Below are 21889 nucleotides of genomic sequence, written 5' to 3'. Positions count from 1 at the left end.
AATTTTATTGGTATTGATTAAGCAAAAACGAACCACACAGTGTATTTATGAAAATATGTATTTCATATAAGACACTCACTAACACATACAGATATATCCTACCTGGATCTATACTTAGTGCACACAATACTTTGCAAGAAAAACAAGTAAGTAGCACAAAAACACAGCGGTCTACAGGGTGAGATCAACCCATATACTAAAATAGTGGTATTCGAAGACTATACCCAGAAGACGTAGAATTGCCTGGGACCCATGGAACCACCCAAGGTAAGTAACCAGGAACCCCACTAAGGTAAGTCACTGTCGCAATTTTGCAGCTCTGCTCCATCGTCGCATCGCCCAGCTGCAGAGCCCTCCCTTCTCCAGGGTTCGCAGCAGCAGCCTGCCACAGACACACAGTGATGCCGTCACCAGCCTGCCTGGTGTTCCCCTCGGCCCCTGCTCACTTGATTTTTTCCTCAGGACTTCCACTACCCAACTCGTTTGGCACCTGGTTTCCCCCTTTTTTATTTAATTTTACTTTCTGTAATTTTACTTTCTTTAATTTCACTTGGGTACGTTTTCTTCTTTTCGATACTCTTCCTGCCGCTGCTGCCCCTGCTGCCCCTCCCCCTGACACAGCCCCCACTCCCTACCTCCAGTCCCGCCCCCTCCCCTACATAATGGCGGGCGCTGCGCAGTCACACGCAGCGGACGTGCGCAGAGGGAGCGCCTAAGGCAAGTCAGTCTGCCCCCGTCCACGACCTGACCACGACCAGCTCCAGGAAACCTGGACCTCCGCCCGCCAATGCTAAGACCCAGTGGCACTCCACACACTCAACCCAAGCTGCTGCAACAACTGCAAGCTGGCATCACCAGCCGACACTCACGTACCCTTCAGCTGTCACTGTTGCCAGTACACTTGCAGCACTGCCAAGAACACGAATCCAGCACAACCCACCCACAAGAACACAACCGGACCAAAGACCCTGCACTGCATCCTCCTCAACATCTGATCCCTCAACAAATCGCCACCTAAATCTGGGACCTCCTCGACAGCACCACCCTGGACGTAGCGTTCTAAAAAGAAACCTGGACCAACACCACCTCGGGCCGGACATCGTCATCGTCATTAGGCCTGGGCGTAGTTGGCGTAGTAGCGCTACCCGTAGCTACGCGATTTGCACTATGCGAGTTACGCGTAGCTAAGCGAACTGCGTAGTGCACTGTGCAAAACACTGTTCGCTCTGATTTCACAGTGCCGGATGCTTGTCCGCACTGTGCAATCAGTGCAAACCGCATATTGCACAGGGCAAGCGATCGTTTTCTGCCGCTCGAGTAGATTTCTACTTGAGCGGTGGCTTTCTCAACGTGGACTGGTAGTTTCTCATTGCAAGCGGTCGCGAGCATACGCGACCACTCGCAATGAGAAACCTGACCTCCACGCTTTGAGAATCTTGCCGGGAGGTTTATTTTCCACGCACGCGATCGGCAACTTGATGTTGCTAATCGGAAACGAGGAAAAAGTCTCGCTGGGATGTCATTTTGCTTGCAAGCAAAAAATGACTGCTGCACTACGCTACGCGTGTTTGCACTGCGCTACGTGCAATTTGCGTAGTGAGAAGTAGCCCAAACTTCGCAAACTACACAAGAGTAGTGTAGTACTTTGCCCAGGGTTAATCGTCATCCCCCAAGGATACAAGATCGCCAGGAAGGACCGCCCCACCTCCCCAGAAAGAGGAATCGCTATCATCCTCAAATCAAATCTACGCCTGAGCACACTCCCCGATGAGCCCATGACCTGATGGAACACCTTCACTTCATGATCCTGGCCAGCCCCATCACACTCCGTGGAACCCTCATCTACGACCCCCTGGACTCTTTAACCTTTTGCCAACTCCATCATGGACATCATCTCCCCGCAGGCCATCGCATCCACCAACTACACACTACTGGGAGACCTCAACTTTCACCTCGATAACCGATTGGACCCCAACACCACATTCCTTCTGGACAACCTCCACAACATTGGACTCCTCCAGATCATGACCGAACCCATGCACTCAGCAGGACACACCCTCGACCCCCTCTTCACAACAGGAAACTCCATCACCTTCAGCCACACCACCGAACTCCCATGGACAGACCATCGATGCGTCCACTTCAGAACACCCACCATCCACAGACACCAGCACCTGCCCCCACTAAGAAACTGGACCAAAATCACCGATGACCAGCTCGCCTCCTCACTCATATATTCCAAACCAACAATCACGGAAAACGATGACCGGCAACACCGCAGCCTGCACCCTGCAAAGATGGATCTCGGAAGCGACAACACCATAGCCCCCCTCAAGAAAAACAACAAAACACACGCCAAGAAAGCCAATTTGTTCACCACTGAACTTCGTGAGTCCAGATGCACTTGCATCCGCCTCGAAAGGACCTGGAGGAACACCAAATCGACCGAAGCTCACAACAAGTCCAGAACCGCACCCAACGCCCACCACCAACTCATCCGAGATACGAGGACAAAAGCAATAGAAGACAGAATCTCCACCCACGCGCACATTAGAACTCTTCACCATCATCAAGGAGTTCGCCCAACCCACCAGCGAGTCTACTGACAGCTCGCCCTCACAAGACCTCTGCAACAAACTCATCATCTTTTTCCACCTCAAAATCAAGAGCATCTATGACAACTTCAACAAAGACAACCAACACGCTGGACCTTCACCAACCACCCCCGAAACCAGGAAACCAGCAATCCACAACTGGACAGCCCTCACCACCGAAGACACACTGAAGAGAATGCAGTCAATACACTCAGAAGCCCCCACGGATCCCTGCCCCCACCTCATCTTCAACAGAGCCACCGACACCACCGCACCCATGCTCCGCCACATCATCAACCGCTCCCTGGCAACTGCATCGTTCCCTGACGACTGGAAACACGCTGAGGTCAAACCCGTACTGAAGAAACCCTCGGCGGATCTCACCAACCTCAAAAACTCCAGACCTATCTCACTGCTCCCGTTCCCAGTGAAAGTCATCGAGAAAGCCATCAACAGTCAGCTCGCCACTTTAATCGAAGAGCACAACATCCTCGACCCCTCGCAATCCGGCTTCAGAAAGAACCACAGTATGGAAGCCATCCTCCTCACCGCAATAGACGACTTCTGCACCCTACTTGACAAAGGAGAAACAGTAGTCCTCATCCTCCTTGACCTCTCAGCTGTGTTTGATAAAGCAGGTGCTCGATTTTATCTATTAGAGCTTCCTGTTGAAGCTAATTTAGTAACTATTTTAGGATGGCGCTGGCAGCTTGCCGGCGCCATCCTAAAATATTTACCATGCCCTTCCTGTGACTTCTTCACAATCTACCGTGGAAAATCAGCTGTGATGCTGGATAAAGGCTTTTGCATCCGTGACTTTCACGAGCGCAATACCCGTGCTGTTTCTGTGACCAGGAGCTTATTTCTCTTCATCTGCTGAACTGATCTTTCTCTGACCTTTTATACACACTAAAAGCATGTGCGAACTCACATGGTAGCCCTGCCCGTTTGGCCCAGCCCACACACTCGCGGTTTGCACCGTCTTCCCGCCATTCACCCACTATCATGGACAGCTCACTCAAGGGACCCCTGCGCCCTTCGGGGCGATTGCATAGTAACACGCACATGGTCGCTCGAACTAGTTGATGCTCAAAATCAGTGACTCATTCATTAGCCCAAAAACAATCATGAGCGTCTTCGAGGCGGGACAGGTGTGCCTCTTCCCAAATCTACTGTGGAAAATCAGCTGTGATGCTGGGTAGAGGCCTTTGCATCCTTGACTTTCATGAGCGCAATCCCCGTGCTGTTCCTGTGACCAGGAGCTTCTTTCTCTTCATATTATTGTGTTCGCACGGGTTGCTGCAAGTTCGCACGCGTTTTGTACAATTTCGCAATTTGCCAAATTGTACAAAACCCTCGCGATCTTGCAGAAACCCGTGCGAACATAAAAAAAAAATCCGCAAATTCGCGAGAATTCGCGGATTTTGCGGATTGCGAGTTCGCAAATCCGCAAAATCTGCGAACGCGAGATCCGCAAAATTCGCCCATGCCTAGCTGTACCTAAGTACTTACCATAACCATTTTAGTGGAGAAAGGGCAGAAACTGGGGTCCTGGTTAGCAGGATCCCAGTGAGACTAGTGAGAAACAGCATAGCACCAAGCAAAAAGTGAGGGTAACCATCAAAGTAGATTCTAATTTCCTACACAACCCCCCAAAACGTAAGGAGATGAGACTAACCTTGCCAAGTTGAGTCTTCATTTTCTAAGTGGAAATATCTAAAGAGTCCATCTGCATTGGGATGGTTACTCACAGGTCCATGTTCCACTGAATAGTGCCTCCCCTGTAGTGAAATGGACTACGTCAACAGTTTGAGGATTCCACCCTCCTTCTGTTTAAGGCATATGAGGGGCTTGTGGTCTGTCGGAACAATAAAGTGACTGCCAAACTGGTATGGCCTCAGCTTCTTCAAGGCCCATACCACAGCAAAGGCTTCCCTCTCAATGGTTGACCAACGTTTCTCCCAGGGAGATAACCTCCAGCTGATAAAAGCTACTGGTAAATTCTGACCCTCTGCTTTTAGTTGTGATAACACAGCCTCAAGCCCTATCTCAATGCTGTCTGGACAATGAAAGTTTTGGAGTAGGCAGGATGAGAGCATTGCATATGGCCTGCTTTAGGTCATTGAATTCCTTTTCACAGCTTACTGTCCACTAAACTTTCTTGGGCATTTTCTTAGATGTAAGATCATTCAGGGGAGTCACTATGGACCCATATCCCTTGACAAATCTTCTGTAGTACCCAATCAGGCCCAAGAAAGCTCTGACCTGAGTCTGTGTATAGGGAGAAATCCAATCCACAATGGTCTGGATTTTGCACTCCAATGGTTGAACCTGGCCTCCACCTACCAGGTGGCCGAAGTGCACAGCATTACTCTCTGCGATATCTGGCAATTGGTCGCCTTGATAGTGAGGCCTGTCTTTGCAGGGCCTCCAGAACATTTCCAAGGTGGACCAGGTGATCCTCCCAGATGGAGCTAAAGACCCCAATATCATCTAGATAGGCTGCATTATAGGCTTCCAGACCTATTAGGACTTTGTTCACCAACCTCTGCAATGTGGCAGGTGCATTCTACAGACCAAAGGGCATTACAAAAAATTGATAATGCCCACTAGGGGTTGAAAATGCTGTTTTTGTCTTCGCATTCTCAGCTGGTCTGATTTGCCAGTAGCCAACAGTCAGGTCAAATGTACTCAGAAACATGGCTCAGGCCAAAGTATCTATGCATTCCTCTGCCCTTGGAGTAGGATGGGCATCAGCCCTAGTGATTCCATTGAGGCCTCCGTAGTCCACAAAAAATCTCATATCTCTTTTTCCACCCTTAGTATGAGGTTTTGGCATAAGAACTACTGGACTATGCCTGTGGCTATCTGAAGGCTCAAAAGCCCCCAATTCCAGCATCTTTTGAACCTCTGTCCTGATGCAATCCCTGACATGGTCAGACTGTCTGTAGACTTGACTCTTTACAGGCAGACTGTCACCTGTGTCCACTTCATGGGTACACCAGATTGTCTGACTGGGTATCAGGGAGAACATATGTCTATACTGATAGAGGACTTGCCTACAATCATCTTGCTGTTGGTCAGTGAGGTTGCCTGCCAAGGCTACTCCATCCACTGACCCATCATCAGGGTTCTGAGAGAGGAGATTTGGGAGAGGGTCACTCTCTTCCTCCTGTAACTCATCAGTTGCCATGAGCAAGCACATGTGAGCCCTGTCCATAAAAAATTTCAGGTGATTCACACGAAGTACCCTATGGGGATTTCTGGGAGTACTTAGGTCCATCAAGTAGGTGACCTCACCTTTTTGATCAAGGACAGTGTGGGAGCCACTCCACTTGTCTTGGAGAGCTGCTGTGGCCACGGCTCCAACTCCCACACATTCTGGCCTGGCTGGTAAACAGCCAAGACAGTATTTTGGTCATGCCAAGCTTTTTGAAGTTCTTGGCTGGCCTCCAGGTTTTTGCTGGCTTTCCTTATGTACTCAGCCGTGCGTGAATGCAGGCCAAGGACATAGTCCACAATATCCTGTTTAAGAGGTTACTCCCAGCCTTCCTTCACTAGACACAATGGACCCCTGACTGGATGTCCAAACAGAAGCACAAATGGGCTGTAGCCAACCCCCTTCTGAGGAACCTCTATGTAGTCAAAGATAAGACAGGGTATTAAGACATCCCATTTTCAACTAAGCTTTTATGGGAGGCCTATGCTCATACCATTTAGGGTCTTGTTGACCTTTCAACAAGCCCATTGCACTGTGGATGGTAGGGTGTGGTAAACTGATAGTTCACTCTACACTCTTTCCACATGGCAGTGATGTAACTAGACATGAAATGTGTATCTCTGTCTGTTAAGACCTCCTTAGGGGAGCCGGCCCTCGAAAAGATTCCTTGGAAGACCCTGGACACTACAGGAGCTGTAGTGGTTTTAGGGGGATTGCTTCTGGGTACCTAGTGGCATGGTCCACCACTACTAGGATGTAACTGTGCCCAGATGCAGTTAGAGGGGTCATAGGACCAACAATGTCAATCCCTACATTTTCAAAGGAGATCCCAACCACTGGAAGTGGAATTAAGGGAGCCTTTGTGGTGCCACCTGACTCACAATTGGCTTCACAAGTGGCACAGGAGCGACAAAACTCCTTGGTGTCTTCAGACATATGGGGCCAGTGAAAGTGAGGGACAAACATGTCCCAAGTCTTGCTTTGCCCTAAGTGTCCTGCAAGAGGAATTTTGTGTGCTAGGGTGAGGAGAAAACCTCTGTAGCTCTGGGGTTACCAACCTCCTGGTGGTACCAGGCTTGGGGCTTCTACTCTCAGAGTAGAGAAGCTCGTCTTCCCAATAGATCCTATGGACCCACTGATATTCCTTGCTTCCTCAGCAGCAACTTGCTGTCTGAGTGGTTCAAGAGAGGGGCCGGTCTGCTACTCCAAACTGAAGTCTGCCCTGGAAGGGCCCCCTGCCACCAAGAACTCTGCTTGGTCATGCCCAAGTTCTTCTAGGATAGTACCTCCACAGGGGCTGGGATCATCTTCCACAGGAGGCTGCTCTTCACTGGGAGTTTGTGAGGAGAATAAATCCTTACCCTTCCTGCTTCTTCTCTTGGGAGGCACCTGTCAATTTTCCAGGATCCAGTGCCTTGCCAGCGCTGAGCTGTTTGGCTTGAGCACTGGTGACAGCAAACACACTGGCAGAGATTCCCATCATCGCTGTATGAGTCTGAACTCTAATTCAGCCCAGGCTGATGTTTCTAGATCATTGCCCTACAGACAATCTACAGGTAGGTCTGGAGATACCACAACGTTTTTAGGTCCAGTTACCCTACCACAGCTGAGGTTTACAACTGCCAATAAATGATCAGTCCTGACATTGCTAGCGTTGGTGACTTCGTACATTTGTCCAAGTATGATTTGATCAAGGTTTCTCTGTCACACCAGTGACACTGGCCCCTGTGTCCCTATAAGCTATTGCTTCTTTTCCATTGATCAAAGGCTGGTGTATGTACTTGCCCAAGTTAGTGGGAATTACCAGTAAGGCGGCAAGGTCTATGCCACCATCACAGACTAGAGCACTCCGAGCTGGAGTTCTGACTAAGTTAAAATCCATCTCAGAACCTAAGGTTAACCCCACTAATCCCTTGGTTGCTGTACTACCACTTGTTCGTGTGCTAGGGGGAGCAGGTGCCTTAGGGGCAGTGGTAGTAGGAGTTTTCCTGGCCTTTGGACAATCAGCATCCCATGTCCAATGGGTATTTACTTTAAAAATGTAGCACCAAGGTTTCTTTTTGCCTTTTTTAAAATGTTAGGACTCATCCCCAGATGAAGGTTTTTAGGCCCTTGTGAAGACTCTTTTTATCTGTACCATTGTCCCCACCCATATCATAGGATTTATAAGAATCTTGCTTCTTCTAGTCACCTCCATTACAAAGGTGTTTTTGCTTAACCCTGAAGTGGACCCATGTGTCTGCCTACTTTCCCATTTCTGGAGGAGAGGTCAGATCAAAGTCAACCAAGTACTGGTGCAAAAGTTGGTTCCTACAGTTATTAAGTATGTGCTCCTTTGTGATCAAATTGTACAATCCCTCATAGTCCTGTACCTTGCTTCTTTTAAGCCAGCCTTCCAGAGCCTTAATACCATTGTCCACAAAATCTACTAAGTCCTGGGTGTGTGCCTTCTGGGTATCTCTGAACGTAATCCTTTACTGTTATGTGGTTAAGCCAAACCCATCTCTGGGCACACTCTTCACTACTGAGTAATTGTCAGCATCCTCTTCTATAACAGTAAGGAGCTTATCTCTACCTTTGTTAGCAAAGGAGAACCACAGGATAGCTGCCCGCTGCTCTTGAGGGAGCCTCTGAACTTTGCAGGCCGTCTCAAAAGCAGTGATTCATTTATGGATGTCATCCCTCTCTTTGTAAGGAGGGAATATCCTGCTCGGGTTCCTATTGTCAAAAGATGTTTCTCTGATTCTAGGGGCACTGTAGCTGCCACCATGGGACTCTAATCCCAGTCTCTTCCTAGTCTTCTGTACTTCCAGGGATTCTTTGTCAAAGGCCAAAATATCTCTCCTGAGCTTAAGTCTGACTTTCTCAAGTTTGAGCATTTGGTATTCCCTGTCAAAAGAGTTGTCCCTCTTACTATTTGTAGAGGTCCTGATGGAAGTGCCTGAAGCACTGGATTCTCTAGAGGAGGATCTAGACATCCTTGGTCTACTCTGGAAACTTCCAGGGGGAACAATGGTATATCCTCTGTGCCATCTGCACCTGGTGCTCCTTCTCCATGAGTATTCCCACCCACATTATCCTGACCTTCTGCCCCTACAGGTTGGCTATCATCCTGATGTGGCAGCTATAAGAGCAGTTTAATGGTGGGGTTGCCACCTGTCTTTACCTTGCTAAGACTACACAGGGTCCTTTGTTCCTGGAACTTTAGACCACTGTATTTAGCAGACTGGGGTACACTGGTGTCCCCGACTGAAGACATGGTTCTAGGTGTAGTGAGGTGTTGCACTACCTTCCCTAATAGAAAGTAAACTCTCTGAGGTTGGAGAAAGGGTTGTGCTAGACCCTTAACTTCCCAACCCTAAGTTCAGTAGAACTTACTTTTTCTGAGTTGTATTATATGTGGCTAATATTAGTGATGGTTTTTCAATTAATCCACACCAAGATTGTTTGGTAAACAAGTCAGGCTTGAATCCCACCACTGCCACAGTGTGAGAAGATGGCTTAGTATATAGTGCACACTTATTTAAATGGGCACCCTGCACTAATCCAGGCAACCATTATGGTGATTTTAGCGGTCTAAGACAACATTAGAAAGCTCTCTAAGTGGTAGATGTGGAGAGCAGCCTTCAGGCTTTTTCCAGAAGGAGTTTAAAGCAGTTTGTTTTACCAGAGCATAATCTTATTGGTGTAGATTAAGTGAAAAAGAACCACACAGTGTATTTATAAAAATATGTATTTATTATAAGACATTCACTAACACATACTGATATCTTCCACCCAGAGATATACACAATGCACGCAATACTTTGTAATAAAAACAGGTACGTTTCACAAATACACAGTGGTCACCAGGGGAGACCACACCGTTTACTTAAATATAGGTATGCAAAGTTGTGAACCTCGACTTAGGTCAAGACTATACCCAGAAGACAAAGAAGTGCATAGGACCCAAGGAACCCCACGAAGCGGTGTGCAGGGTAGGAAAACATCCGCGGACTCAATTCAAGTCAATGGGTAAGTCATGGTTGAAATTTTAAAGAAGATGGACTCTTCCCAGTGGACCCTGAAGAAAAATCACATGGAAGACAGAAGGTTGGAGAGCCACACCACCTATGGATACCCTAGGAACCAGGATACCTACACAAGGGAAACCTTATGCATAGTTGGGAACTGGCTTCAGAAACCGCAGTCGAACTCTATGGAGGTCTTCAGAAAGATGCTGCTGCTCGAGAAGGTGAAAGTGTTGGGTGGAAACCAAAGGTTGATTCAAGATGAGAAGAACCTTCAAGCAGAGGGGACAATGTCATTGCCACCCAGGAGTGACCAGGAGACACGGAAGACGAATGCCCACCGATGTCGGGTGCTGCAGGAAAGCTGACGGTGACCTTGGAGCTGCAGCTGTGTGGACCAGGCGATGCTGTGGAAGACCAGGAGCCATTCATGAGCTGTCCTACGCTGGATGCCGAGAGTTGAGGAGTCAGTGGGGAGCACCAGCAAGCCTTAGCAACTGCAACCAACGTTGAAAGTGAAAAAAAGTGAAGTGTTGGGACCAGCAAGGTCCAGGTGACTCGCCACAAGCAGGGGAGTCAGAGTAGGCCCGAGCAATCAGGGGAGCCTGCTGAAATCAAAGAACACCCTCAAGAGGACCCATAGGCTGGAGGCACTGGAGTCACAAGAGGACCTCGATCAGCTCACCAAAGATGCAGGCCCACGGTACAAGTGATGCAGTGAGGATGAAGATCTTGGTCACAGGAGATGCTTGAGCTTACGGTTACTTGAAGTCCAAAGACCTTGGAGGAAGGAAGCTAACAAGCCTTTGCAACGGCAAGTCGACGCAGTGCACAGGGGTTTGATTCAAGCCGGGTCTGGTGGCTCAGCAGACTAATTAATGCGTCCACTGCAGGGGCTTATGTTTGACCTCATGGTTACAGGTTCAAATCCTTGTGGGTCCACTCAGCCTTTCATCCATCTAAGGATCATAAAAAGGGTACCATTGAGTTGGATAACAATAAACATTTGTTATGTAGCGCCAAGATACCTACGTGTGAACGTGCGCTTTACAAATACATATGTTATGGTTCCTCCAGTTCTGATGAGGGATCCTGGCCTAAAACTTGTTGGGAGGACAGGCAGGCCTCGAGGGATGTGAAGGACCACCACCTGTGTTGCTGAGTCCGTGGGAGCCCAGGATCAGCAGACCAGTCAGCTCTGTTGTGGTGCTTGCAGATACAGGGAAGTGACTCCTTCACTTTAAGGGAAATTCCTTCAGGTGTCTTGGATGTCCACAGGCCTTGTAAGATTCCTGTATGGAGCACGGGCACAGACGTTGCAGCAGACTTGTAGGATGACAAGACCAGAAGCAGCAGTAGTATTCCCAGTTGCAGTCTCCGAGCCGTAGCGAAGTCCGGAGTGCATAGATGGTCCAAGAAGAAGTGGTATCTTGATATGAATGTTGTCCCATGACGAATCTAGGATCCCACCTACAGGTAAGCCCTGAAGTACCCTAAGGAAAGGGTTGGGATGATTCAGAGTTACATGCAAGGGGAGGAGTTGGACAGTGGGGAAGATACTCCCATGTCCTTTGTCCAGTGTTGCACCAGAGCAGGAGCCAAGGGCTCCCTCAGCTGGTTTGAACTGGACTTTGCATGGAGGGCACCAAATGTGCCCCTCAAGCAGACTAGGTGGTGTTAGCAAGCACACCCACCCAGCCCCAATACACTAAACCCTGTATGGGAGGTGGTCACACTTCCCTGTAACAGGATACCTATTATTCTGCCTTCCCCTGCTCAAGCTTGGCTCTGCGACAAGAGGGCAGAATCATGTCTCTTGTCGGCAGCAGCCATGTTGTGATGTCCTGGTCTAGAAGACTGGTACCAGGAGCACTGAGTGCCTCCTGGTGGAGCTTTACATCATTTTGAATCATACCTCCCACACCATTTACGGTGTGGGAGGTATGTTTTCAATTTGTTTGATACCAAACATGACAGGGTACATTACAGCCAGTTTAGAGATGGTCATCGAGTAATGACGCATGGCCACTCTATGTATCATTATGGCTGATGCACTTACAAGGAGGGAGAATGGACTTTGAAGGTTGTAGGGGTCCTGCGCATGCAGGGGCACCCTCACACTTAAAACTGAGCACCCTGCCTTCAGGATTGAAAGGCCTGCTTTAGGTGTGACTTATAGGTTTTAAGTGCAGAGACCATAGATATAGAGAAAGCTATATCTGTCATAAGTGGTGCAAGCCACAGCCTTACACAATTTGCAATGGCAGGCCTGTAGTTACAGTTTGAGCGATCTCCCAAGGTTGACATAATACATGCTTCCACCCATGGGGACTCCTAGTGTACCTATGCCCTGGGTACCTCAGTACCATATACTATTGGCTTATAAGGGTACACCAGCATCCAATCTGGGATGTACCTAAGTAATTTCCATAACCAATTTAGGAGATAAAACACAGAGACTGGGGTCCTTAGCAGGATCCCAGCCAGACTAGTCAGAAACAGCAAAGCAACAGGTAAAAAGTGGGGTTAATCATAAAAACAGATCCTACTTTCCTACAACACCCAAACAAACTAGAAGCAGCACATCTTTTACTCGCAGTTGGACCTAGTGAAATTCTACCTGCAGCTAAATTAAGTGTTACTACCATCTAAAAGAGAGCCATGTTTATCTTGACTCTTGAGATTTTTGAATATTTTATAAACTGTGTAACTCATTTTGATGGGCAGTCCACATTAAACATGCATTACATTTTGTTCTTTCTCTTTTTTCAGGATGCTACCATAGTAACAATATTTCGAAACAAATCCGACCCTTTGGATTCTCAACACTCCGCAAAGGTCAGTGTTACAAAATAGCCACTCAGATTGTGAAAGGCCAATTCTATCTTGTATAGCTTGCTTCTCATATCTGGATAGTCATGGGAAGCCGTTCAGGTCATTATTTTAGGTCTCAAAATATGATACTTCATGAAATGCATAGCACAAGGCAAAATGTAAGTAACAGATACCAGAATGAATATAATATCTCAGATATGATAGAAGATAGAATCAATGTGATGTTTCAAAACAAATATTATGCATGGCAGAATGACTATGCTACTTCAAAAATGATATTAATGCATTCACTTATTTGAATAAGACATATAATAAAATGTATATCAACCATTCTGAAATAACTATGGACCTCACTGAATGGAATATATGAAACACTGGAATGCATCCAACATGCAATTAAAACAACATCAAAAATTGCTGAAATTATTGACACCTATTAAGAGGCATGTAATGTGTTGAAATTAATAAATGTGCTTAAATAAGTAAATGTGCTATTGAAATGAATATAGCACAAATAAAAATGAATATATTGTCATTTTGAATTAATATATCACACACTGAGTATGATATGACACAACTTCAAATGGATTTTATACACATTGTAATGAATGACCTGTGTTGAAATAAATAGGACCTAGATTGAAATAATCAGTGAAATAAAAATTATACATCAAAAAGTTGTCTCCCACCTCCAGAGTACTCCAGCACACACATTGATGATATTGGTGGTGGTGGTATTGGTGAAGATGGTAGTATTGGTGGTGGTGGTATAGGTATGGGTGGTGGTGGTATTGGTATTGGTGTTGGTGGTACTGGGACTGGTATTGGTATTGGTGGTGGTGGTGGGATTGGTGGTGGTGGTACTGGTATTGGCGGTGGTTGTATTGGTGGTGGTACGGGTATTGGTGGTGGTATTAGTATTGGTATTGGTACTAGGGGTGGTTGTTAGGGGTTCATCCTGATTGTCTGATAATTATTGACAGAACTAGGTATTTGTGCTTAATTGGTATGTCCTTGTACATTCTGCTGTATTAGTTACTGTATTCCATGTACATACTGCTGTATTAGCTACTGTATGCCTTTGCTACTTGGAGGTAGCAGTGTATGTTTGCACACATGGGCAATCCTGCCCATTCTACAGAATCCACTATGGCTGCTGTTGAGTTTACCAATGTTTACTAGCACATGTGGGCCCCGTGGTTAAACTGGCAGAACAGTATACGTGCAGAGTGCAGGACACAAGGAAAGCTTGTGCACTGTCAACTATAAAAATCCCTCCCACTTTCAAACGGTGCTTCGCTTCGTCGTGTCATTGCTGGGATCTCCGGACGTGTTTTCAAAGACCCAGCTGAAACTTACCTGAAATAGGAGCGGTCTCAGGACCTGCTCCTTTCCTGTTGTTTCCTTCGTGGATTCCCCGGCTTCTCTGATCCTCAAGTACTTCCGAAGGTTTGGCCATCTACTTCCTGAGTCTTTGGTTCTGCTTAGAGCATTCCTTTAATCCTGCAGCAAAGATAGAAAGAAACACGAGAGAGATTACTCCAAGCCTCGCAACCGGTAAATAACACAATGACAAAAGCTGATTGCAAAATTCCGATAAACTCATTTTGACATTTTTTGTATTTAAAAGTTAAAGACTACATCGCGCTCAGAAGAAAAGATCCTGGAACATTAGTAAAAGGACTCTAAGAAGTAAGAGACAGTTTATTAGCGCTATCAGAAAAGTAATACAACATTAGAGTAAGTAAGGGCAAACTTTGCGAATTCGCGGTCCGCGAATTCACACGAAAGCGAATTCGAGGTCCGCAAAATCCGCGAATTTGTGCGAACTTGCGAATTTTTTTATTTTGGCATGTTTGCGGGGGATTTTTTCAGCGCGGCTACCGCAAACTTACCCATGCGGTCGTTTTTGGGCGTGTCCATCTTGTTAGCGGGAGGAAAACAACTCGGCAAACTCAGAATCAAGGTAAGTCAATGCAGCGCGCAAGATTGTATTTTTGAAGCGCAAACAAGCAAAGAAAATTTGCGAACTTACGAATTGCGGATTGTTTGGAAATTTCTTGCAATTCGCGGACCGCGAAATTGCCAAAAATCCACAAATTTCGCGAGCAGAACGAATTTTCAGCCCATGCTTACATTAGAGTGGACTCATTTTAGTGCTCTGATTAATGCATGTTTGAAAATCTGAAGTCGATTCTAAAAATTACTAGAAGTTAAAAGGGAAGATTATTAATGTGCATTGATGAAGGGAACATTTAATATTCATTGATGTAGATTTAGAAAGTCCTGAAAGACAAGGAGATTCAAGGTGCATTTGAAGCACATTTTGTTCTGTGTTTTGTTTTCTTTATTTATAATTTAAGACCCCTTCTGAAGAAGTCATCCCTGAGAGTCAAAGTTATTATTTAATATTGAATAACCATTGCTAACATGACTAGCCTTGTAACGTCACCTACATATATATATATATATATATCTTTCACCAAAATAAAGAATAATGTCTGCACACATCCATTGCTTTATGCTTGGGTTTTATTCAAGAGACTCAAGGAGCCCCATTCACCTACGCGTTTCGACCGCAAGTCTTGATCACAGTGTTGCCACTTGTCTTTTTTCTATGTTCGTTATTTATACATTTACTACCCATCAGCTAGCAATGAAGCATCTTGGGAGATGTAGTTTAACAAATACTTGTGAAAATACGAAACGTTTTAAGCTTTACATTTCATTGTATAAACCCATTATCATGATTATCACACTTGTTTTTTTTATCACAGAGGTATTTGGGGAGATGGGCAATCAATTCAGGAAATTACACATATCGGTTTTTATGCATGGAAATAATTCCATATAACTAATGTATTAGTTATACCGACACATAGTACATTTTTTGCCAAATTCTTTGGATATAATGTCTATGCTAGTGAGAGTTCTAGTATTGGCTTAGTGCCATTTTACCCCTTTTGAAAGGTCCAGTCCCCAAATCTTTATTATGTAGGGCTCAGTGCCCACAATAAATGTCGTGATAATCTACACATATTCAAGAAGTCAAGGCCATTCATAACTGTTGAAGTCCCCAAATGTTAACATTAGAGATGCACATGCATCTCATCATCCATGTTCAATCCTCTCGGAGTCTTAGTTTGGAAACGTATAATCAAACGCGACTCCGGTCTCCTCAGTTGTAATTTCCGGTTACCTCCTCTTTCATTAGGAAGTATAGTTGCTATGCCACTGTGGCGTATGTCCTTCCAACTTTTTCCAGGGTGTGATGACATATTTTTAGCAATAGCATAGGACATGTCTCCATTTTGAATCGCTCGGATGTGCTCCAAAATTCTTTTGTGTAGTGGACAAGTGGTCATACCAATGTAGTTCTTTCCACATGCACATGTTAAGATATAAACAACATGAGTAGTTTTACAGGTTATGGTGTCCTCTATGTTAAAGATCCTGCCTTGTGGATCTTTTAAGGATTTCCGAGATAGTCCTACTATACAAGCTTTACAATTAAAGCATTTGGTGAAGCCTTTTTGTCTGGCGGTTAATCAGTCTTTTTTCCTGTTCAGTTTGAAGTGACTGTTGACAAGTTTGTCTTGTAAGGAGGGAGGTTTTCTGAATGTGACCAAGGGATGTTCACTCATTTAGTCACCAATGTCTGGGTCTCTTTTGATTATGTTCCAATATTTATTAAGGATCCTTCTTATGTTTTGACTCTCCTTACTGTAGGTCATAATCATTCTGATTGGTTCAGATTTGGATGTTGGTTCAGTTCGTTTTTTGTCGATTAGAGTTTGTGTTCTTGTAAGTTCTCTGACTTTTAATTCTCCTTTTCTTACATCTTTGTAATTGTATCCTCGTTTCAGGAATCTTTTCGTTGTCTCTTTATATTTAAGATTCATTTCCTCTGGATTTGAGCAGTTTTTTTCATCCGGATAAATTCACCGTAGGGTATACTTTTTTTTAAAACTGTAGGATGAAAACTATCTCCATGTAAAATACTGTTTGTTGCTGTATTTTTTCTGTGGATAGTGGTCTCCAATTGTCCATTATCAATGTATACCTTTGTGTCTAGAAATACAATTTCATTTTCACTGATGACTGATGTAACTCTCAATCCCAGATCGTTGTTGTTGAGTTTGTTCAAGTATTCAGAGAATTCAAGTTCAGTGCCGTTCCAAATAAGGAACAGGTCGTCGATGAAACGAAGCCATGTTACTACTTTTGATGTATAGTAGTCATTTTCTTCATCCCAAGCAATGGTTCTTTCCCAAAAACCCATTGCCAGATTAGCGTAGCTCGGTGAAAAAGCCACGCCCATTGCAGTTCCACATCGTATACTTTGTTAAAAAGAAAGACGCATACTATGCCCAACGATGTGGAACTGCAATGGGCGTGGTGATAATGGGTTTATACAATGAAATGTAAAGCTTAAAACGTTTCGTATTTTCACAAGTATTTGTTAAACTACATCTCCCAAGATGCTTCATTGCTAGCTGATGGGTAGTAAATGTATAAATAACGAACATAGAAAAAAGACAAGTGGCAACACTGTGATCAAGACCTGCAGTCGAAACGCGTAGGTGAATGGGGCTCCTTGAGTCTCTTGAATAAAACCCAAGCATAAAGCAATGGATGTGTGCAGACATTATTCTTTATTTTGGTGAAAGATTATCTGCGGGGACACGTTCATCCCTGCTGTCTGGCACCGACCGTAATGGTGTGCACCTTCTGTGGAACGAGTTGGTGACTAAATATATATATATATATATATATATATATTTTTTTTTTTTTTTTTGTTTGTTTTTTTACTCTTGAGTCCAAATACATCATTGGGCCAAAGACAATGGTTCCCTGGGGACTTAACAATAATGAAGAAATGCGGGTACATCTGTAAATACAATTGGGTACGGAACAACATCTGAAAGTACCTCATCCCACATTCAGGCTCCTGCTTAGGCTACATTTTCTGAGTCTCACCAACAATTCTACAAGATTTTGATTGCCCATTCAGGGCTTAACAAAACGCTTATAATCAATAGCTTTACTTTTGCCCATTCAGGGCGGAAGTCTAAGATGATAAAGTCCAGGTTACGATGCAAAAATGGACATATGTCCAAATAATATGTTGCTGTGAATACCGTAGCCTGTAAAGTAGAATATTGCTTGAAAAAAACTCTCAGCATGCATGCATTTTGATTTAAAAAAAAGAGTAACTTGTTGCCCGAATGTTTTTAAATTGCACTGGAGCACTTTATCATAACGCAACGCCATGGTGATTAAATGAATGTCTTTGCGAATTTGCACACTAAAAGATGGCCGCTGCTATTTTTCTACTGCAATGAAAACCGTCATTTATGTTTATGATGTGAATACGGAAGGTGGCTTTAAATGGCGTTGGGCAGTATTGCACAGGTGAACACTGACGAAGCCTTCTGGCGAAACGCGTCTGTTGTGGGGGTAGGGGCTTGAATTAAAAATTCACAAACCCATGGTATCGTGTGCTGGTCGTTTGTCTAGCCGAGTTGGAGTGGACGGTTCTTGAATATATATATATATATATATATATATATATATATATAGATATATATATATATATATATATATATATATATATATATATAGATATATATATATATATATGTATATTGTTGATGCAATCGCTAATAGGTGTCTCTGCGTTATTAAAGGATCTCATGAGGACAAAAGAAAGTATCTAATGAAGTGTGCGCATGGGCTCTTCTAGATTAGGTAGGCAGTCACCTACGTTAATTTTTGATGTCTTAAAGAGCAGTAACAATTCTATTTTCATATTCTGTTGTTCCTATTCATAGACAATTAAGAAAAGAGCTCAAAGTCACTTCCAGTTGAGAAACGACTACACAACTTTCTCAGAAGACGGAGTCCAGTGTTTTTTCTTGTTTCTCATTCCAATTCCCCTTTCCCCCAGGGATCAATCAGATCGACAAGAGTTATTATATTTTTGCCAGTTTGGTTGATTCAGGGACGATTTAGGAACACGCAGCATCAAGAAGGAAACAACCGGAAAACTAGGAGGCTGTGGTCATTGACATCGTGACAGAAAGCGAAGCCACACCTCTCCCTTGTTTCCTTCTTGGTTCTGAACCTTGATGCTATGGATACCGACCAGTTAACACAATTAGTTCACAGATTAAATGAGGAGATGCAGGAATTGCGTATGGAGAATCAGACCCTAAGACAGGAATTACATAAAACTAGATCAGGTTTTACAAACTGGAGAGATCCGTTAGGAAAGACAGAAAAAAATATGTTTACCCTCCACCGTTTGGTTTTACATCCTTCTATTCGCGGAATGCTTCAGGTCAAACCACAGAACAACCATTGCAGGTTACAGTAGTTACCCTTAGCCCTGTCCCTCTAGCTAACCCAGAAAGATTCACTGGATACAGCAATAGTTATTTGACTTTCATGAGTCACTGCCACTTAGATTTTATGTGCAAACCCCAGGTGTTCACAACTAACACATCCAAGGTAGCAAGTATAATCTCATATTTGGGGGGTGTTGCAGCCAATTGGACTATGCCTCTGGTTGACTCCAATCATCCCCTATTGCATAGCTTAGCTAACTTTAAGACAACCATGTCTAGTCTATTTGCTAAGCATGTTTTCATTCAAGCCTCTGACAATGAACTTGTGAATCTTCGTCAACAAGGAACAAAGGACTTGTTAACCTACGTAACCACCTTTAATAAATTATTAGCTGAGACTCATTGGTCCGGAGATAAAAGAATATCATTATTTTATAGAGGTCTTAGAGAGGACCTGAAAGACTCCTTAGCACATATTGTTAATCTGCCTGAAGAATATACTGAGTTCCTAGACTTGGTAGTCAAACTTGATCACAGACTGGGGGGAGCGAAAGACTGAAAGACCCAGAGGGGATATCAGAAATCTGCATTTTAAGATAGACAAGAAAGAGACAGAGGATAAGGACAAGAATTCTCATGTAGAGCCTATGCAGATTGGTGGTATAAAAGGACCACTCTCTGCAGAAGAAAAAGAACGAAGACTTAAAGGAAACCTTTGCCTTTACTGTGGAAAATCTGGTAATTTTGCTAGGGAGTGCCCTGTAAAACCCACTAAAAAGAGAACTTTAGCTGTAGTAAGTGACTTACCTAAGAAAGAGGAAAACTAAACTTCTCGAGGAAAGTAGAGATCGTTTCTTCGAAAGATAATGACAAGCAGATCTCTCATTATGTGACCAATGTGATCAATCATACTCCTAGACACTTCACTGTGTGACTGACTTTTATCTTGACAAACCAACAAAGACATAGCATACCTGTTCTTATAGATTCAGGAGCAACTGGCAGTTTTTTTGATCTGGAGTTTGCCAGAAAATTACATATAACCCAAGTTTCTAAAAAAGAACCTGAGCCACTTCGGGCTGTTGACGGGTAAGCCTTGTCTTTGGGCCTAATCATTCATTCATTAATCTTTATTTCGGTCATTTGCAACCATAAAAGATACATTTTAAAACACAGTGTTTACAATAACCAAAATCGATCCAAGAATTAATTCGAAGGTTGGGGTACAACAAAAGGGCATCAATATACAAGTTTCTAATCTGTTCCTTATTCGCCATAAAATCTATCTATAATCATAAATACATTTAAAACGTTTAAAAGCTAGGCATTTTATACCATATAAAAAGTATTCCAGTCAATAACTACAAAGGTGCTGTCACAGGGAGGCGGGACTTTAGTCACAATTAACGTAATCAGATTGGAAAGTGCAAGTGCAATACTCTTCTACTAAACATTGGAAGAACGAATCGTTAGTGCTAAAACTTTAGCCCAACTATATTCCTTGTCAGGTATACACTAAATAAGAACCTGCTAACGCAAAAGACGACCTGTTGTGATGTATCAGTCTTCAATATGCGTTCTGCCTCACTATAGCTTCTGATGCCCAAATTCCTACAAAGAGGTCTGAGCCATCTTTTCCTTGCCGATTTATATACAGGACAAAAAAAGAGTATGTGCACATCATTTTCTTTGACCCCTTCTGTGCATAAGGAGCACCAACCATAGTTACTATCCTCCTTATTATTGCCCCATCTAGACAAATTCACATTTGTTTGTAGAACCCTGTATCTAAATTGCAGAGATAGGGATTTCGCTACGTGGGGACGCACCTCATCCAAAAAAGGCTCAAAACAGGCAACATCTTTGGAGGCTATAAATTTCAGAGTTAAGGACCCAACAGAAGAACTATGTAATACATTGTTGTTTCTATAGGTCCAAAAAGAAGACTTTAAGTGTTGTTTACAAGATGATGTCAACTGCAAAGGATCCTCCCAATAATGGGATAAGCCTAACGTCCTCATCCATGATGCCACATGTTTGAGCCAAGGAATATCTTTGCTTCCGTCGGTCATCAAAATCTCCTCTAAGCCTTCTCTATAATGGGTCAGCTCAGGAGTTGACCATATCCTGACCCAAAATAGTAATGGTCTTAATGCTGCATGATAATCTGTATGCTTGATATTAAGATCCATAACTACCGGGATTAGGGGCGTTCTAATTGGGAGTTTTAATAATTTCCGGAAGAAATTATTTTCTTCCCGTTCAAAGTTCTTTTTACAGTATGGCCCCCAAATCTCTGCTCCATATTGTGCGGCTGATTGGGCTTTAAACTTAAATATCTCCAAAGCAGGAGAACAGCCTTAGAAGCACTAGCCCCGTGTTTTTTCAATATCGGCAATGAATTTTGGAGCAAGATTATCCTGTTCTTGTTCCTTCCAGGACAATTAACTATCGAAAGTGACCCTTAAGTAAATAAAACTTTCCACATATTCCAATTTTTGGTTATTTAAAACTAAATTCTTCTTAAAAGATTTATGTGGGTTTATAGACATGTATTTGGTTTTACTTGAGTTGGTTTCCAGGCCCTTCGGAGTGCAATAAGTGTTAAAGGAGTCAACTAGGCATTCAGAAAGGTCCACCTCATAGAGGGTCAGTGTGTATCCTGTTGTTAATGGAATACACACAATGTGTTAAAATACCCCTCACACACCAAAAGGGCCCTTGGTGTCATGCTTCATCATCGGGGTCTTCCCGCCCGGCTGCTGGACGGGGCAGTGCTGCGACAAGCGACTACGCTGGAGCACCTTTTAAATGTGGGTGCTATGTGAGTGAACTTGAGTGAGTGTCAGTGGGGTCAGGGGTGATGAAAAAGTGATGTTT

The 21889-nt window shown here is 44.1% G+C and overlaps 1 protein-coding gene across 1 annotated transcript in view; it reads left to right on the top strand.

Moving 5' to 3' along the window:
- LOC147734664 (uncharacterized) overlaps positions 1–21889 on the top strand; it is a 5992067-nt gene that overhangs the window by 5153347 nt on the left and 816831 nt on the right. The window contains exons 32-33 of the mRNA XM_086952471.1: positions 12597–12662; positions 16229–16257. Coding sequence (XP_086808597.1) covers positions 12597–12662; positions 16229–16257 — 95 coding nt within the window. The remainder of the gene's footprint in view (positions 1–12596; positions 12663–16228; positions 16258–21889) is intronic.

The sequence above is a fragment of the Lissotriton vulgaris genome, chromosome 1_2, assembly GCF_964263255.1.
Source record: "Lissotriton vulgaris chromosome 1_2, aLisVul1.2, whole genome shotgun sequence".
NCBI lineage: Eukaryota > Metazoa > Chordata > Amphibia > Caudata > Salamandridae > Lissotriton > Lissotriton vulgaris.
The sequence above is the reverse complement of the archived record's forward strand: the minus strand, read 5'-3'. Positions and strand labels throughout refer to the sequence as shown.